Consider the following 13058-nt stretch of genomic DNA (forward strand, 5'->3'; position numbering starts at 1 on the left):
TAAAGATGAGGATTTGAGAATGATTTTCTAAACCTTGTCATCTCAAATTCTTCATTATGATTCCATATTTGAAATTTACAATTTAAAATGAAATATTTGTTTCCAAACGCATATATAAGGAATTCAAATTCAAAACAAAAAGATTTAATATTCAAAAAACTGATTTGAACATCCAAAATTACATGTTAAACATTAAATAATCTAAACCGAGTATTTTAAGTACGAAAATGAGTGTTTAAATAACATAAGTGTGATATTCGCCCATGGATAAATGAACATGACAAAAAATACAAAAAATCTAAAATACAATTTTAAAAATAATACAACGCAGTCTAAAAAACTACAAATACCAAAATAATCTCAAAAGACAATGCACTTGACGATGCATGAGGCATAAGGCAGTAAAATTGAAACTTTAAAGTCAAAATGTCCACACTACTCAACTATCAAGTAAATAGACTATAGACTTAGAATTTGACCTCTTGGAGTATTGTATTTTCCTATATAATTTTAAAAATAAAAAAAAAATCGAATTTTATCTATTATTTTTGTATTGTTATCCACCCATTTAACTTAATGGCGGGTATTACCATTCAAAATATTAATTTTTTTTCAAAATTAATTTTTAGCCCACTCGATAATCGAGCTAAGTGATAACCCGCCTATAAACGACTCTACTTTGTTTTGAATTTTGCTCTTCACATATGAGTTGGGTACTCATCATTGTTGGCGCGGAACAATGTGTATAAGTTGATGTAATATTGAAAGAAAGTATTATAAGTCAAAAGTCCATTTGCTTTCTTGAATGGGAGTCTTGTTCCGTCCATTTTCTGCTTTCTTCCCACAACTGGTTTTCCAATCCTAACTTCCTAAGCTCCAATAGCCCTCTTTCAACTGCAAAACCAGGGAATTACAATCTTATAAATTATAAGCTATACATCTAACACCCAAACATGATAATACACATATTAGATTTACCAAATATGACATTTCACGGTGAAGTTTGAGTATATAACATATCCTGAGGCCTTAACTATCAGTTTAAGCTTTTGGTTGAGTTTGTTTTTTGACATGGTATCAGAGATCACGGGTTCGAATTCAACTATCCTCATTTAAAGTGTTGCATCACACTTCTAACCCAATAGACTCTCATATATCATGGGGCCTCAACTACCAGCTTAAATTTTTGGTTGAGTTGATTCCTTGACAATTTGCTCACTCTAGACAAAAAGAGTTGGATACTCTTATGTAAAATTAGGTTTTATGAGCGGAATATACTATGTATAAAGAACGTGATAACAAGTAATTCCAATTACTAAAAACTAAAACACCTTTACAAGCGGAAGAAATTATCTTACTAGCGGACTAAAAGTTGAATGCACCAATTTAATTTGATTTTTAGTTCTCTTTTGAGGTTTGTTCAAGATATGTTAGATCAAATGATGAAATTCATTGATGCATATTATCCATAGATAAGATTTTTTCAATGTGTCAAATGGAGATATTAGTTACCATCAACAGCATCATGTGAGGTACTTGCTTGTGCACTATGGTCAATCCAAAAGTGCAAGCGCTCCTCTGCAATATCTGATTCCACAGCATGGTTGCAAGCTCTTCTCCAGAAATACATCAGCCAAGCCTAAATACACAAAATCATTGCATAAGGAAAGAATTGAAGTAGAGGGATTATGTCATGGACTAGTTTGGCTGTAAGATGAAATTACTAAGACAGAACAAAAAATGTATATGAATGTATCAAATGAAATGTAAAATGTAAATGTATGATGAAAGTAAATGTGACCACAGAACAATTACAATGGATAGTATACAAGCATTCGAGAGGCTTATTCTCTCCTAATGAATATTAAACTCCCCTTAAAACTATTACCCAATGAAAAATGACTAATTCACTTCCCCTTCTCCTGTATTTATACTAATTATCTCTATATTCTATTCCCCTACTTAACTAATCACTAAGTATTATTTATTACTTAATTCCTATAATACCCCTTTCCAGCCCTTCATGACAAATTATTGACATATTTACTCTCTATGTTTCTTTGAGTTTGCACCTTAAATCTAAAATATATGAGAGTTTTTTGAGTCTTAGGGTGCAAATTTAAAGAGACAAAGAGAGTATAACTGAAAGAATAATTATTTTGTTATCCCAATGCCATTAGAAGGCGAATTTGGAAGGATGGTCGAGTTCATGCATCTTTGTATAAACAAAAGGTTTATTTCTGATTGACCATTGATTACAAATGTCATCTGCAACTTTACATATATAAGAAGTGCACATGATTTAGGGAGTCAATTTACTTAAGTCTATTATGATTTGAAAACATTTAAGTAAAACAAAACAACTCTTTTAGGGGAACGTATTAAATTCATATCTATCAAGAAAATGAGTATATTTTCAAGAAAATGTTAATAAAAGTAATATGCTACCTGCTTAAATTGCACTTCTTCAGACTCCTCTTTGCTCAATTCTATCAATAAAAAATTGAATAAACAACCTAGTGTTAATTTTACAAAGAGCAAAGGTTCCAATAAACAATTAACTCTTTTAAGGGAACATGTTAAATTTACAGTTATCAATAATGCTACTAATTCCTAGTTTTATTTTCTATAATTAATATACAATATAGTATCAACAAGGCTTTTTAGACTCAGTAAATTTGAAGTCTCATTTTCTCCTGTTTAAAGACTTAATTAATTATGTCAAATACCATGTTATAAATTAAATACCAAGTGTTAGAGCAAGTGCTATCAAATGTGAAGGAGTTGTGAGCAACACAAGAGGCTCTTCGATGGGTCATGGTGATGGTGCAACGAAGAACATGAGTGTGATGCACCAAAGGAGCCTTGGATTGTGCCTTGAACGAGGCAAGACTCAAATGAAGGTGTGCTCGATTGAGAGATGAAACAGCAGCAACAAGTAGAGGGTACTAAAGACCCGCTCGACCGGTCAAGTGGTCATGGCTCGGTCGAGCGGAGTACAGGGGCAGATTTTGACGCGTGTTGTGTTTTGTTCCAAAATTTCCTTGGGCGTCAAGGGTATATGAGGGCTTAAAACATCATTAGAAGATAAGAGAGTGAGGCTACACAAGAGAGAAAGCTAGGGTTAGAAACTACAAGAGTTTTCTTCTTTATTGTGTTAGTTTATGAGTGATATCCATTATTAAATGGAATTACTATCTTGAGAGCTTGCTTTCAAGTGTGTTTGCTTAGTCATTTATGTATTGTTGAATAGATTAATGAAAGTAATTATCTTTTGAGGGGGAGGTATCCATACATACCTCAAAATCACATTGTGTTGATTGTTTGTTTTTCTCATGTTTATTCTCTGTTTTCACTCATCTTCTAACCATAATTCTACCATTTTTGGATCCGAGCTATTCTCTTTCACCAAGTTATTCAGGGGCGGATGACAACATTAAATTTATGTATAAAACTACATACCTAAATTTCCTTAACACATGTGCTAGTAAAGTTGGTAGAAGCTTTGCTATGTGGTAGTATTGACTCAAGTTCGAACCTTAATAAAGCATAGTTTTTACAAATATTATCAAACATTATTTAATTTTGATCTAAATTCGCCCCTGAAATTATTCACAGAATCATAATACTGCAAAGATGATATGTGAACTAAAAATTTGTCCTTCCTACCTTCACAATATTTGTCCAAATTTGTCTTCAATGGAAATATGTTTTCCAATATTGGAGTCTAATATATATATATAGGAGAATTCAGTTCGTGAAAACTACTGAAAAGAAAAAACTCACCAAAAGATCCACCAAATTTCTGACTTGGAGATCTCAAGCCATCTGCACCAAAAAGTTGAAATAGCCTTTAGGTTGTGTTTGGATTGAGATTTAGACTCATTGTTTGGAGGTCGTCTCACCCAGAGACGGTTTCTCACAAGAATATCTGAAACATATTTACAAATTCAAGCAGAAATAATACCAAACCATAATCCTAACAATATAGGGTCACTTGGATCCAAATACAATTTAACACAAGATTCATCCTAATGAAGATTGTTTCATTAACAGACTTTGAGATTGTTTCATGAAAAAGCATGTGTGCATGATGCATTTTTTGGATTGTATCATGAAGATTGCCCATATTGCATAGGTGCAAGCCATGTTACTTGGACTTGGGTACTGATGTCGGATACTGGTATGTGTCCAAGTGTCAAATAAGTCTAAATATTCAATTACGCCTAAAATGAAGGTTCTAAGTGTCATATCAATGTCCGAGCATCAAGGATCAGACACGGGTATGTGAACCAAAATGAAGAGTCTGAGTAACAAAGGGCGCAGGACTAAATCTACAAAAAAGGAACAACAAGACAAACCAAGTTGAGTGGATCCCAAACCAAGCAAACTAGTAACAGGCTTACTGAATGTATGAGAAGCTAAGCTAAGAAACAGCAACATTATGCAAACCTGTTAAAGCAGGTTTCTGCATATTCCTCCTTTGTTGAACCATAGCGACCCTTATGGCGTCTTCTACCTTCAAAACAATAAGAGAATCCGATTTATCACCAGCATAAGTCTAAGAGATGTACTCATGGCGTAACATAAATTGCAAAGTACCTTAAGCGCTGCTAGTTCTCTCAGACCTCTCTCTACGATAAGCATGCTCTCTGCACTGCCCTCTACCGAAAGTTCACTGCTAGTCTGTTCACTTTCGTCATCATAATTAGCTGCACATAAGTAGGCACTACTGATCAGTTTTCTTTCTATCTTGCGGTCAATGCAGATGGCACGGCTCAATGTTACTCGGACTCTTCATTTTGCTTCACGTACTTGTGTCCGATCCTTCATACTCGGACATTAGCATGGCACTTAGACACTTCATTTTTAGCGTAAAATAGAATATTTGTACATATCCGGCACTTAAACACGTACCAGTATCCGAGTCCAAGTAACATAGACGCGGCTAATACTTCAGCCATAGAGCAAAAATGCGGTTCTAGTCATGGTAACAATAATGAAACATCTTTTGCAGTCAATGCAGAGGCGCGACTTATGTTTCAGCCATAGAGTAAAATTGAATTCTAGTCGGATGAGTCAATAACGAGCATGAAACATCTTTGGCAGTCAACGCAGATGGTGCAACTTATATTTCAGCCACAGAGTAAAAATGCAACCCTAGTCAGGGTGAGTCGATAACGATCGTGAAATATCAATGGCGGTCAATATAGATGGCTCGACTTATATTTCAGTCATAGTAAGTTCAAAAACGTTTACAATACAGTTGTATTTAGACGCTATCGGAAGCAATCCAATTGAAGTAATGATCAATCACCTGAGAGCCTGTCTTCCTTAGCCTTTTGCCCAGCAGCAACAACAATTTCGAAAGGTAGTGGGGCAAGAGATGACCAATAATCAAGTTTAGCTCCAGCAATATCTGAGTAAATACCTTTAACAAGAATAGTAAAACAGAAAACCCAAGTATCAGCTTTCAGTATTAACATGTTCTTTTACTTAAAACAAGTCATTCAATTACCATACTCAACGCATAAACCCCAATACCGAGCGAGCCAGCATCTCTTGAGAACCACCTCTTCCTGTACAGAATTGTGAACCGAATTAGTAGAAACCGAAAAAGAAGTAAAGTTATAGAACATTAACAAAAAAATTGAGTTGACATTGGACCATCTCCTCCTGAGTTAACTTTAGTCGTTGAACTGTAGACCGAAGATTCCTTAATTCTGATTCAGACACCAGGAGTTCATCCTTAGCGCTCTAATTACAATCACGAATGGGCAGTGTCACTTATATATCAAAATGCATGATAATGAAATCAGCCACTGAAAATAAGCACAAAGATGGAAACCTCTGCTTTCAGCATAAGTGCTGTTATATCTCCTGTCTTGCCAAATTTTTGTGAAGCAGCTCTCAAAGCATTCTGCAGATAAATATATAAACCAATGTAAAAATGATTTCAGAAAATAAAATTGAATCAAGTTTTTATATGCTCGGCTAATCAAGCCTATCTTGATGAGACGACATTCCAAACACATCAAGTTTGATGTAAGTTGTAAGTTGTATCATAAATGTACACGGTCTACAATCTACATGCATACGTTTCAATTACGAAGAGATAATAACATCACTATATGGAATTTAATGGGCTAATACAGAATAAAAACAAATATGCTCAAACCGGAAAACACTTATCATGAAATTTTACTCGGTTTATAAGCAGCCAAAAACTTGATACTTCTATAATAGTACAGTTCAACGTCACATAATTCGCTAATCTTCTCACGAATCGCGATTCACAAAAAGCGAATTAAGATAGATCTTGGGCTATTTATGAGCCATTTTGAGTGAATCGCAAATTCAAAAAGCTAATTAACTAGCAAATTATGTAACACTGGTACAGTTAGCATAAGTGCATAACGTACCTCCCTTTGCTGCAAAGCTGCCTCTTTTCTGACAAAGGAAAAAGAAATCGGTCGTTAAGTGCATATAAATCATCAGGAACATATACACAGAAGTGCACAGAAAAGATACTCGCCTGCTTAAAAGTCGAGCTTCCATAGACACACCTTCTCCAAGATTAGCAACCTAAAAAATAAAAATATAAGCCCATGACTGTTAGAAGATAAAACGATTTGAAGTTGTATGATTGACATTTGACAATAAGACTAAGATAGCAAACTGTTATGAGCACAAAACAAAAGAACATATCCTAAGAATACCATCTACACTTTGATAGCCTTTCCAACATTAGAGTATACCTGTTTTTCAAGTTGCTTAGCTCTTGCTTCAGATTCATGCAACCGTTCTTCTGCTAGTCGGAGCTGAGGAGACATACATGAAAAGAGAAAGTAAGAAAGGATGCCTTCTCAAGAAGCCCAACTCTTAGGCTCTTCATATGTTTATGCAAAAAAAAAAAACAATTTAAGCTTCAGCCACAATTTGAGTTGGGGACTAAAAATACTATCTAACTAAGAAACTTTCAAGGCAGGTATGAGGACAGTTTGTACTATATCTATACTTTTAGCCCAAAGGGCTCCATGTGAGGGGGCTTGTTAGAATATATAACATATCATGGGGCCTCAACCATCAACTTAAGCTTTTAGTTGAGTTGATTCGTTGGCAAAAACACTTCCAATCTCTAACCGAAAATTTTCAAGATTAATTGGACAAAAATCATAAGTATCTACATTTTACTCCACATAAATGTTGTCTAGCTCATGTTGAATGCTTAGAAATTGACTTAGAACTTCAAAAAAGATTCAATATCAAATCAAAATTCAAACTGCACCAAAGCATCACCCAAAAACGCAAGAGGATTCAGCAACTTATTGCACCTTATCAAGAAGATTGTCATGTTCCTCATGTAGCATATCAAGCTGCACAAAAAATCGTAATTTAATGAATTAGATATGAGCGAAACTATAACAGAAAAGAGCAAAGTGAAAAGGGACACAAATTATGACAATGGGGATTAAAGACTAAAAATCGGGTTAATTCTCAGAGTTTCGAGGTAGTATGTCAATATATGTCAAAACACTAAGAAAGAAGAATGTTATGTTCAAAGACAAGTCGTTTGGGAAATCGAACTTTGCAAGAAAAATGTCACAAACACATCCATGGTAATGGTCTAACATTGTCCTAAAAATGTGATTTTCATCCTTTTCATTAAAACTCAGCATCGTCTCTAATAGTGTAATGGAAATTTAAGAGGGGAAAAAGAGAGATATTCAGAGTATACAAGCATTTTCATCAAGCAACTTTATTAACTATCACATACTAGTTCTCTACATAGACCACCTTTATTACATAAATTCAAGCAAGAATCGAACAACTCAAAGTATTGCCTAAAAACCAAATGTTTACCTCGTCTTGTAAGGCTGACGAGGAAAGCTGCTCATTGTGTTCTTTGGGCTGTCTTGATATCATACTACTTCCAAATTCTACTTTCATCCTATCAAACAACAAACATTGATAAGGGATAGTAGAAATAATAGTAATACAAAGCTTATCAACATTTAAGCAACAAGCTGATAGACTGAGGGTCGTTCCTGTGGATAGTTTTGAGATGCAACCACTTAGGATCCAGCTCATGAAGGGGCCCAAATTGAGTTAATCCTTATTAATAAAATTAGTTTGTGCATAAGTAGCTTTTGGCATGAATCAAACTTGTAGCGTTAGTTTCTTAGTTAAGCACATGACCACTAAACTACATAGAAATTTGTATAAACATAATATCTTTAGATAAATACTATTCATAACTGATTTGCGTTGGAATTGCATCATCAAATAAGAATTTGGTTGGAAAAAATAACCAAAACTTTACTTATACAAGGGCCTTTTTTATTTTCTGCCTAGGGCTCAAAAATTGTCAGGAACAGCACTGGATAGACTTTCATTGAGAACGGGATCCTCTAAGGAAACATCATGTAAAACTGGATATTTCAATATGTGCACCGCGAGTGATGGGTATAGTCAGCGAGAGTAACATACAGGATAACCTAAGCTCTATGCTATTTCCCCTTCCATCCCATATGTATACATAACACTAAACATCTCACCACAATAAAGCATTGCTATGTCATGGTCTGTGTTACCTTCTATTACTGATACTTCCAGCTGCAGGACTTGATGGAGTTTGTTGCTTCAGAGATAGTGTAACAGCAGGGGGCACTAAAGGTACTGTTTTGATCACTGGTTTACCTGCTGGCGTAGAACGAGTAGATGGGTTCAGATCTTCAGTGTTCAAAGACATAGAGGATCGCTCTGCTGACGCAGAATGAACTGATAGTTGTTCTATATTAGATGCAGACGAAGATGTTCGAAAAGTAGAGCTTGTTCGACCAGAATGTTCTACATTTGTTTTGACTGATAGAGATGACCTTCCACTCAATGCACTTTCATCCTCCTCCAAATCTATCAAGTTATGGAAAAACCTTGGTGATCTCACACTTGATGCTAAATGAGTTGATGACGGACTTGGCTCTGGAGTGTTGATGGAAGGCTGAGATAGTCTACCACCAGAAGATGGTTTTAGTATCGGTTGTTCATTCGTCTTGACGGAGAAAGATGGTTGAGCACTCATCGGATTTCGCAATGATTTGGGTTGATCTGTTGCAGATGGACGTACTGGCTATTGAGTAACACAATATTAGTATGCAGATACATGTACATTGACTGGTATATCAAAGAATATCACATCACGATGGCCATTAATACATTTGATAACTCAAGAAAGAACATAAAATGAAGAAAACTTTTGGATAAATACATGCTAACAAGAACAGCTAAACTGAATCTTAATTTACACATCCCAACACCCATGTTTCCTATATTCTAGTACTTTTACGGTCTGTTTGGTAAGTGGTATTAAATAGTGGTAATGGGAATAATTTATAGTGTAAAATTTCATCAAAAATTCCATATCATTCCCATTGTAATGAAACTTTGATCACAAAAAAGTTTTTTTGTTTACAAATTTCCATTACCACTAATACCATCTCTCCTAATGGTGTTGTATTGAAATAAAGTTAATGAAGAAAATGAGATAATTGAAGTTGTACAAGCATGGATATCAAGGTAGCCAAGAGATTTTTCAACTAAAATTACACTAATTTTAATTCTCATTACCACAATTTAATACCACCTACCAAACAGGCCGTTAATTTCTTTATGGAAACTAAGAGTCAAATATTCACTTGAAGAAAGATATATGTAGATTCTACAAACAACTCTACCAATTATGTCTACAATGATTATGTTACTTATATGTTCATTCTTGACAAAGCAAAAGACTTATAGTTTTATAGTTTTAGATCAACTATAATAGTGAAATGAATCATTAGAGATGATAATATTCCATCATAGGTTAAGTGGAGAAAAGCATTAGTTTTTACAAGGATAAGGTAACGTACAAGGATCCCTCCAAACCCGGTCCTATTGGGAGCATGTAAGGAATCACTAAATGGCTATACGGCCAGTTTGATTGTTGGTATTAAATAGAGATAATTAAAATGATTTCAAACTGTAAATTTTCATGAATTTACTATGTCATTTTCATGGATAATGAAAAGTTGATAATAAAAAAAGTTTTTTGTTTGTAACTTTTTATTATTAGCTAATACCACCCTTTAAAATAGTAATGAATTAAAATGCATTTTATGAAGAAAATGAGATCATCAAAGTACAACAAGCATGATCATTAAAAGTACTAAAAGATTTTAACACCAAAATTATATAAAATTTTCACTACCATTTCAACCATTTAATAACAACTACAAACGACCCCTCAGGGTAATAGAATGAAACAGTAATATCAATGCTCAAACCATTTAAAAAATACAAATACTTACAAAACTATGCATATAATAAAAACAACTTCTATCCAACTTATTATATCTTCATAAGAAACCTATAAAAATAAAACCCATCAATTACTTACCCTAGGAGATGGGGTTGCTCTTGCAGGTCTTCCAAGGCCACCAAGGGCACCAACAGGTTGATAATCAACAAGAAGATCATCTTCATCATCGCCAGCGGAAGCCATGACTTGTGCTAGCCTTTGAGCGGCGGCCTTAGTCGCCGGCTTCTTCATATTAGAAAGTCCAGAGGACGAAGAACGAGCATGCCGGTGCACCGGTGATACACCCATTGGTGATCCTGTTGGGCTTTCAACAATTTGTTGCTTATCAAATCTTGATCTGAACCGATCCATATCTGAGCAAAACAAAATCTGCAACACCCAACCAAAGGAACTCACGAAAAACAACAAAAATTATCAAACCATTCATTCATCAACCATTAGAATACAATGAAATAATATTGGATCCATTTGAGATATTTAAGCAAACAGTTGGTATGCATTACATTTGATCTGACATAGGATATTAGAGTAATTAGAGTACGTAGCTTCAGCAGTATATAGGATTATTTTGGTACGTGTAACAAAAATAGAAAGTTGCATACTTGTATGCGGAATACAAGTTTTTTATTTTTTTAAGATTAAGATTAGTATGGATTATTCTGTTTAATTCATCCTATTTTTAATAATTTAACTGACTTTTACTAATTGAAAGATTATAACTGATTTTTAATAGTGATAATTAATTTTATCGATTGTAACTGATTTTTAATTTTTAAATTATAGCTAAGTTATATTGATTAAAACTGTTTTTTATTGATTAAAATAAAATTAATTTTTGTCCATTATTTATTTTTTTTAGAGGTGGACTAAACAAGGTCTAACTGTCATTTTTTTCAGTTAAAATTATGCATTACTTTATGCGGTTATGCATCTAGTTATGTTTAGGTGAAATAACAAAATACTTGTACAAAATATTTTTAATATGTGCATAAGAATTTGATGAAAAATATCAATTATTTTGAAAATAATAGATGGATCATATTTAATAGAGCAAGACATATCAAAAAGCAAATTATATTTATTTCCATAGGATGCCAGGAGTAGTATATGTTTTTCAAATTATAATTCGTTTTGTATGAGATCGTTTCACCATGAGATAAATCCATATAATCAGCTTATTTCTCTAGTTGATCACTTTAAAATATAAATAATCATTTTAACACCAAATGTACATGAGTCAGGTCGGGTCAAAATATTAACAGGACAGGTCAAGGCAAAGCAAGATGAAATCTTAAATGAAACGAGGTGGGTCAAAGGCCCGTTTGGAGTTGACCCATCCTTACCCATTTTAAAAGGTTTATTTAATTATCTTTCACAAAAAATTGGGTGAAACTTGTCACTTGTGAAACACGTCTTATTGGGCTGGCCCAATTGTTTTTTTTTTTATCAGTTTCACAAATTAAATTGTCAATTTCAAGAATTTAAAGATCAATTTTAAGGATTTAAAATTGACATTTTAAGTCATGAAATTTGACTGTCTTAAGACTTAAAAGGTCAAATTCAATACTTAAAAAATCAATTTTAAGACTTAAAAGACCAATTGCAAGACTTAAAATTCTCATTTAAATTTTAAAAGTAGAATGACTCAAATATTAAAGTTGAAATTAAAAACTTTGAAATTGACCTTTTAAGTCTTAAAATTGAATTTTTAAGTCTTAAAATTGTCCTTTTAAGTCTTAAAAATAATATGTCAGAATATTTTTTAAAAATTATTGGACCTGAGCTAGTTACATGGCTAAGGCCGTCTCACAGGAGAGTATCTGATAATCTTTTAGTGCGATTTTGTAACCCATTAGATCAACTCGCCCATATATTAAAATTTAGGAGTATATAATAATGTCAAAAGCATAAAAAATTTAAAAAGAACATGAAAAATACTTTTACGGAAACGAAGCCCAATAGTATAATGAACTAATCCAACCCTTTACATCAAAATCTAATAATGATTGGACCCGTTATCAACCGACCCATATTTAATGACGCATATAAAAGTGACCCGTCCCAATAAACACCTGGGTCATGGCCTACCCTAACCACCCTCGCTCCCCCTATGCCCAATTCTCATTAAAACTGATATATAGTCAACTTATTAAAAGCAATGGAACATAATAGTGGCTGTAGTTTAGTGGTGAGAATTCCACGTTGTGGCCGTGGTGACCTGGGCTCGAATCCCAGCAGCCACATTCAGTTTTTTGGACTTATTTTCTTTTATGGATATAAGTTATCGACTTGTCATTTTCCTTCCCTCTCTAAATTATGTTCATAAAAATTTATTTTTTTTGACCGTAACTTACAATCAAAACACATATAATCCCTCGAGTAGATTAATCTTACTCTTTACAAATTCAGGTCAATGTTGTTGTTTTTTTTTTTTTGGGATTCATTGCAAGGCTTTATTGTATGAGGTAGCTAACGAGTATTAGCACTTAAATTGTGCTTTTTATCAAATTTTAATAAAAAAAAAATTACTTAAATCAATGCAAATGCCAAGTATGATAAGTCTTAATCTCCAAGAGCAACAAATTAAACCCACTATCCTTTAAAACAATAATTTTTTGATATTCTATAAAACTAATTAATCAATTTTTTTATATATTGTCTGGGAAAGCCGGAACCTTTTTATCTCTTCTCATAACTT

The 13058-nt window shown here is 33.5% G+C and overlaps 1 protein-coding gene and 1 non-coding gene across 2 annotated transcripts; one reads left to right on the forward strand and one right to left on the reverse strand.

The window, feature by feature from the left end:
* Window positions 1–333: 333 nt before the first annotated feature.
* Window positions 334–10870, reverse strand: LOC130827163 (coiled-coil domain-containing protein SCD2-like). The gene is made up of 17 exons (XM_057692811.1): window positions 10439–10870; window positions 8595–9130; window positions 7864–7951; window positions 7335–7376; window positions 6759–6821; window positions 6536–6585; window positions 6423–6450; window positions 5849–5920; window positions 5668–5757; window positions 5519–5579; window positions 5318–5431; window positions 4603–4712; window positions 4453–4519; window positions 3787–3828; window positions 2449–2489; window positions 1513–1639; window positions 334–894 (listed from the first exon to the last, which is right to left on the reverse strand). The coding sequence occupies exons 1-17, from the start codon at window positions 10709–10711 to the stop codon at window positions 782–784; spliced, it is 1917 nt and encodes a 638-aa protein (XP_057548794.1). The 5' UTR covers window positions 10712–10870; the 3' UTR covers window positions 334–781.
* A 1661-nt stretch (window positions 10871–12531) lies between these two features.
* On the forward strand, window positions 12532–12603 carry TRNAH-GUG (transfer RNA histidin (anticodon GUG)). Its single transcript has one exon. It is a non-coding gene; the product is annotated as a tRNA-His (tRNA).
* Window positions 12604–13058: the final 455 nt, after the last annotated feature.

This window comes from Amaranthus tricolor, chromosome 11 (assembly GCF_026212465.1).
Source record: "Amaranthus tricolor cultivar Red isolate AtriRed21 chromosome 11, ASM2621246v1, whole genome shotgun sequence".
Lineage (NCBI taxonomy): Eukaryota > Viridiplantae > Streptophyta > Magnoliopsida > Caryophyllales > Amaranthaceae > Amaranthus > Amaranthus tricolor.

Coding starts and splice junctions, on each gene's coding strand:
- LOC130827163 (XM_057692811.1), bottom strand. CDS start 10,711: ATGGATCGGTTCAGATCAAGATTTGATAAGCAACAAATTGTTGAAAGC. Junction 7,377..7,863: donor CGTCAGCCTTACAAGACGAG/GTAAACATTTGG, acceptor TTTTTTGTGCAG/CTTGATATGCTACATGAGGA. Junction 5,921..6,422: donor CAGCTTTGCAGCAAAGGGAG/GTACGTTATGCA, acceptor ATTTATCTGCAG/AATGCTTTGAGAGCTGCTTC.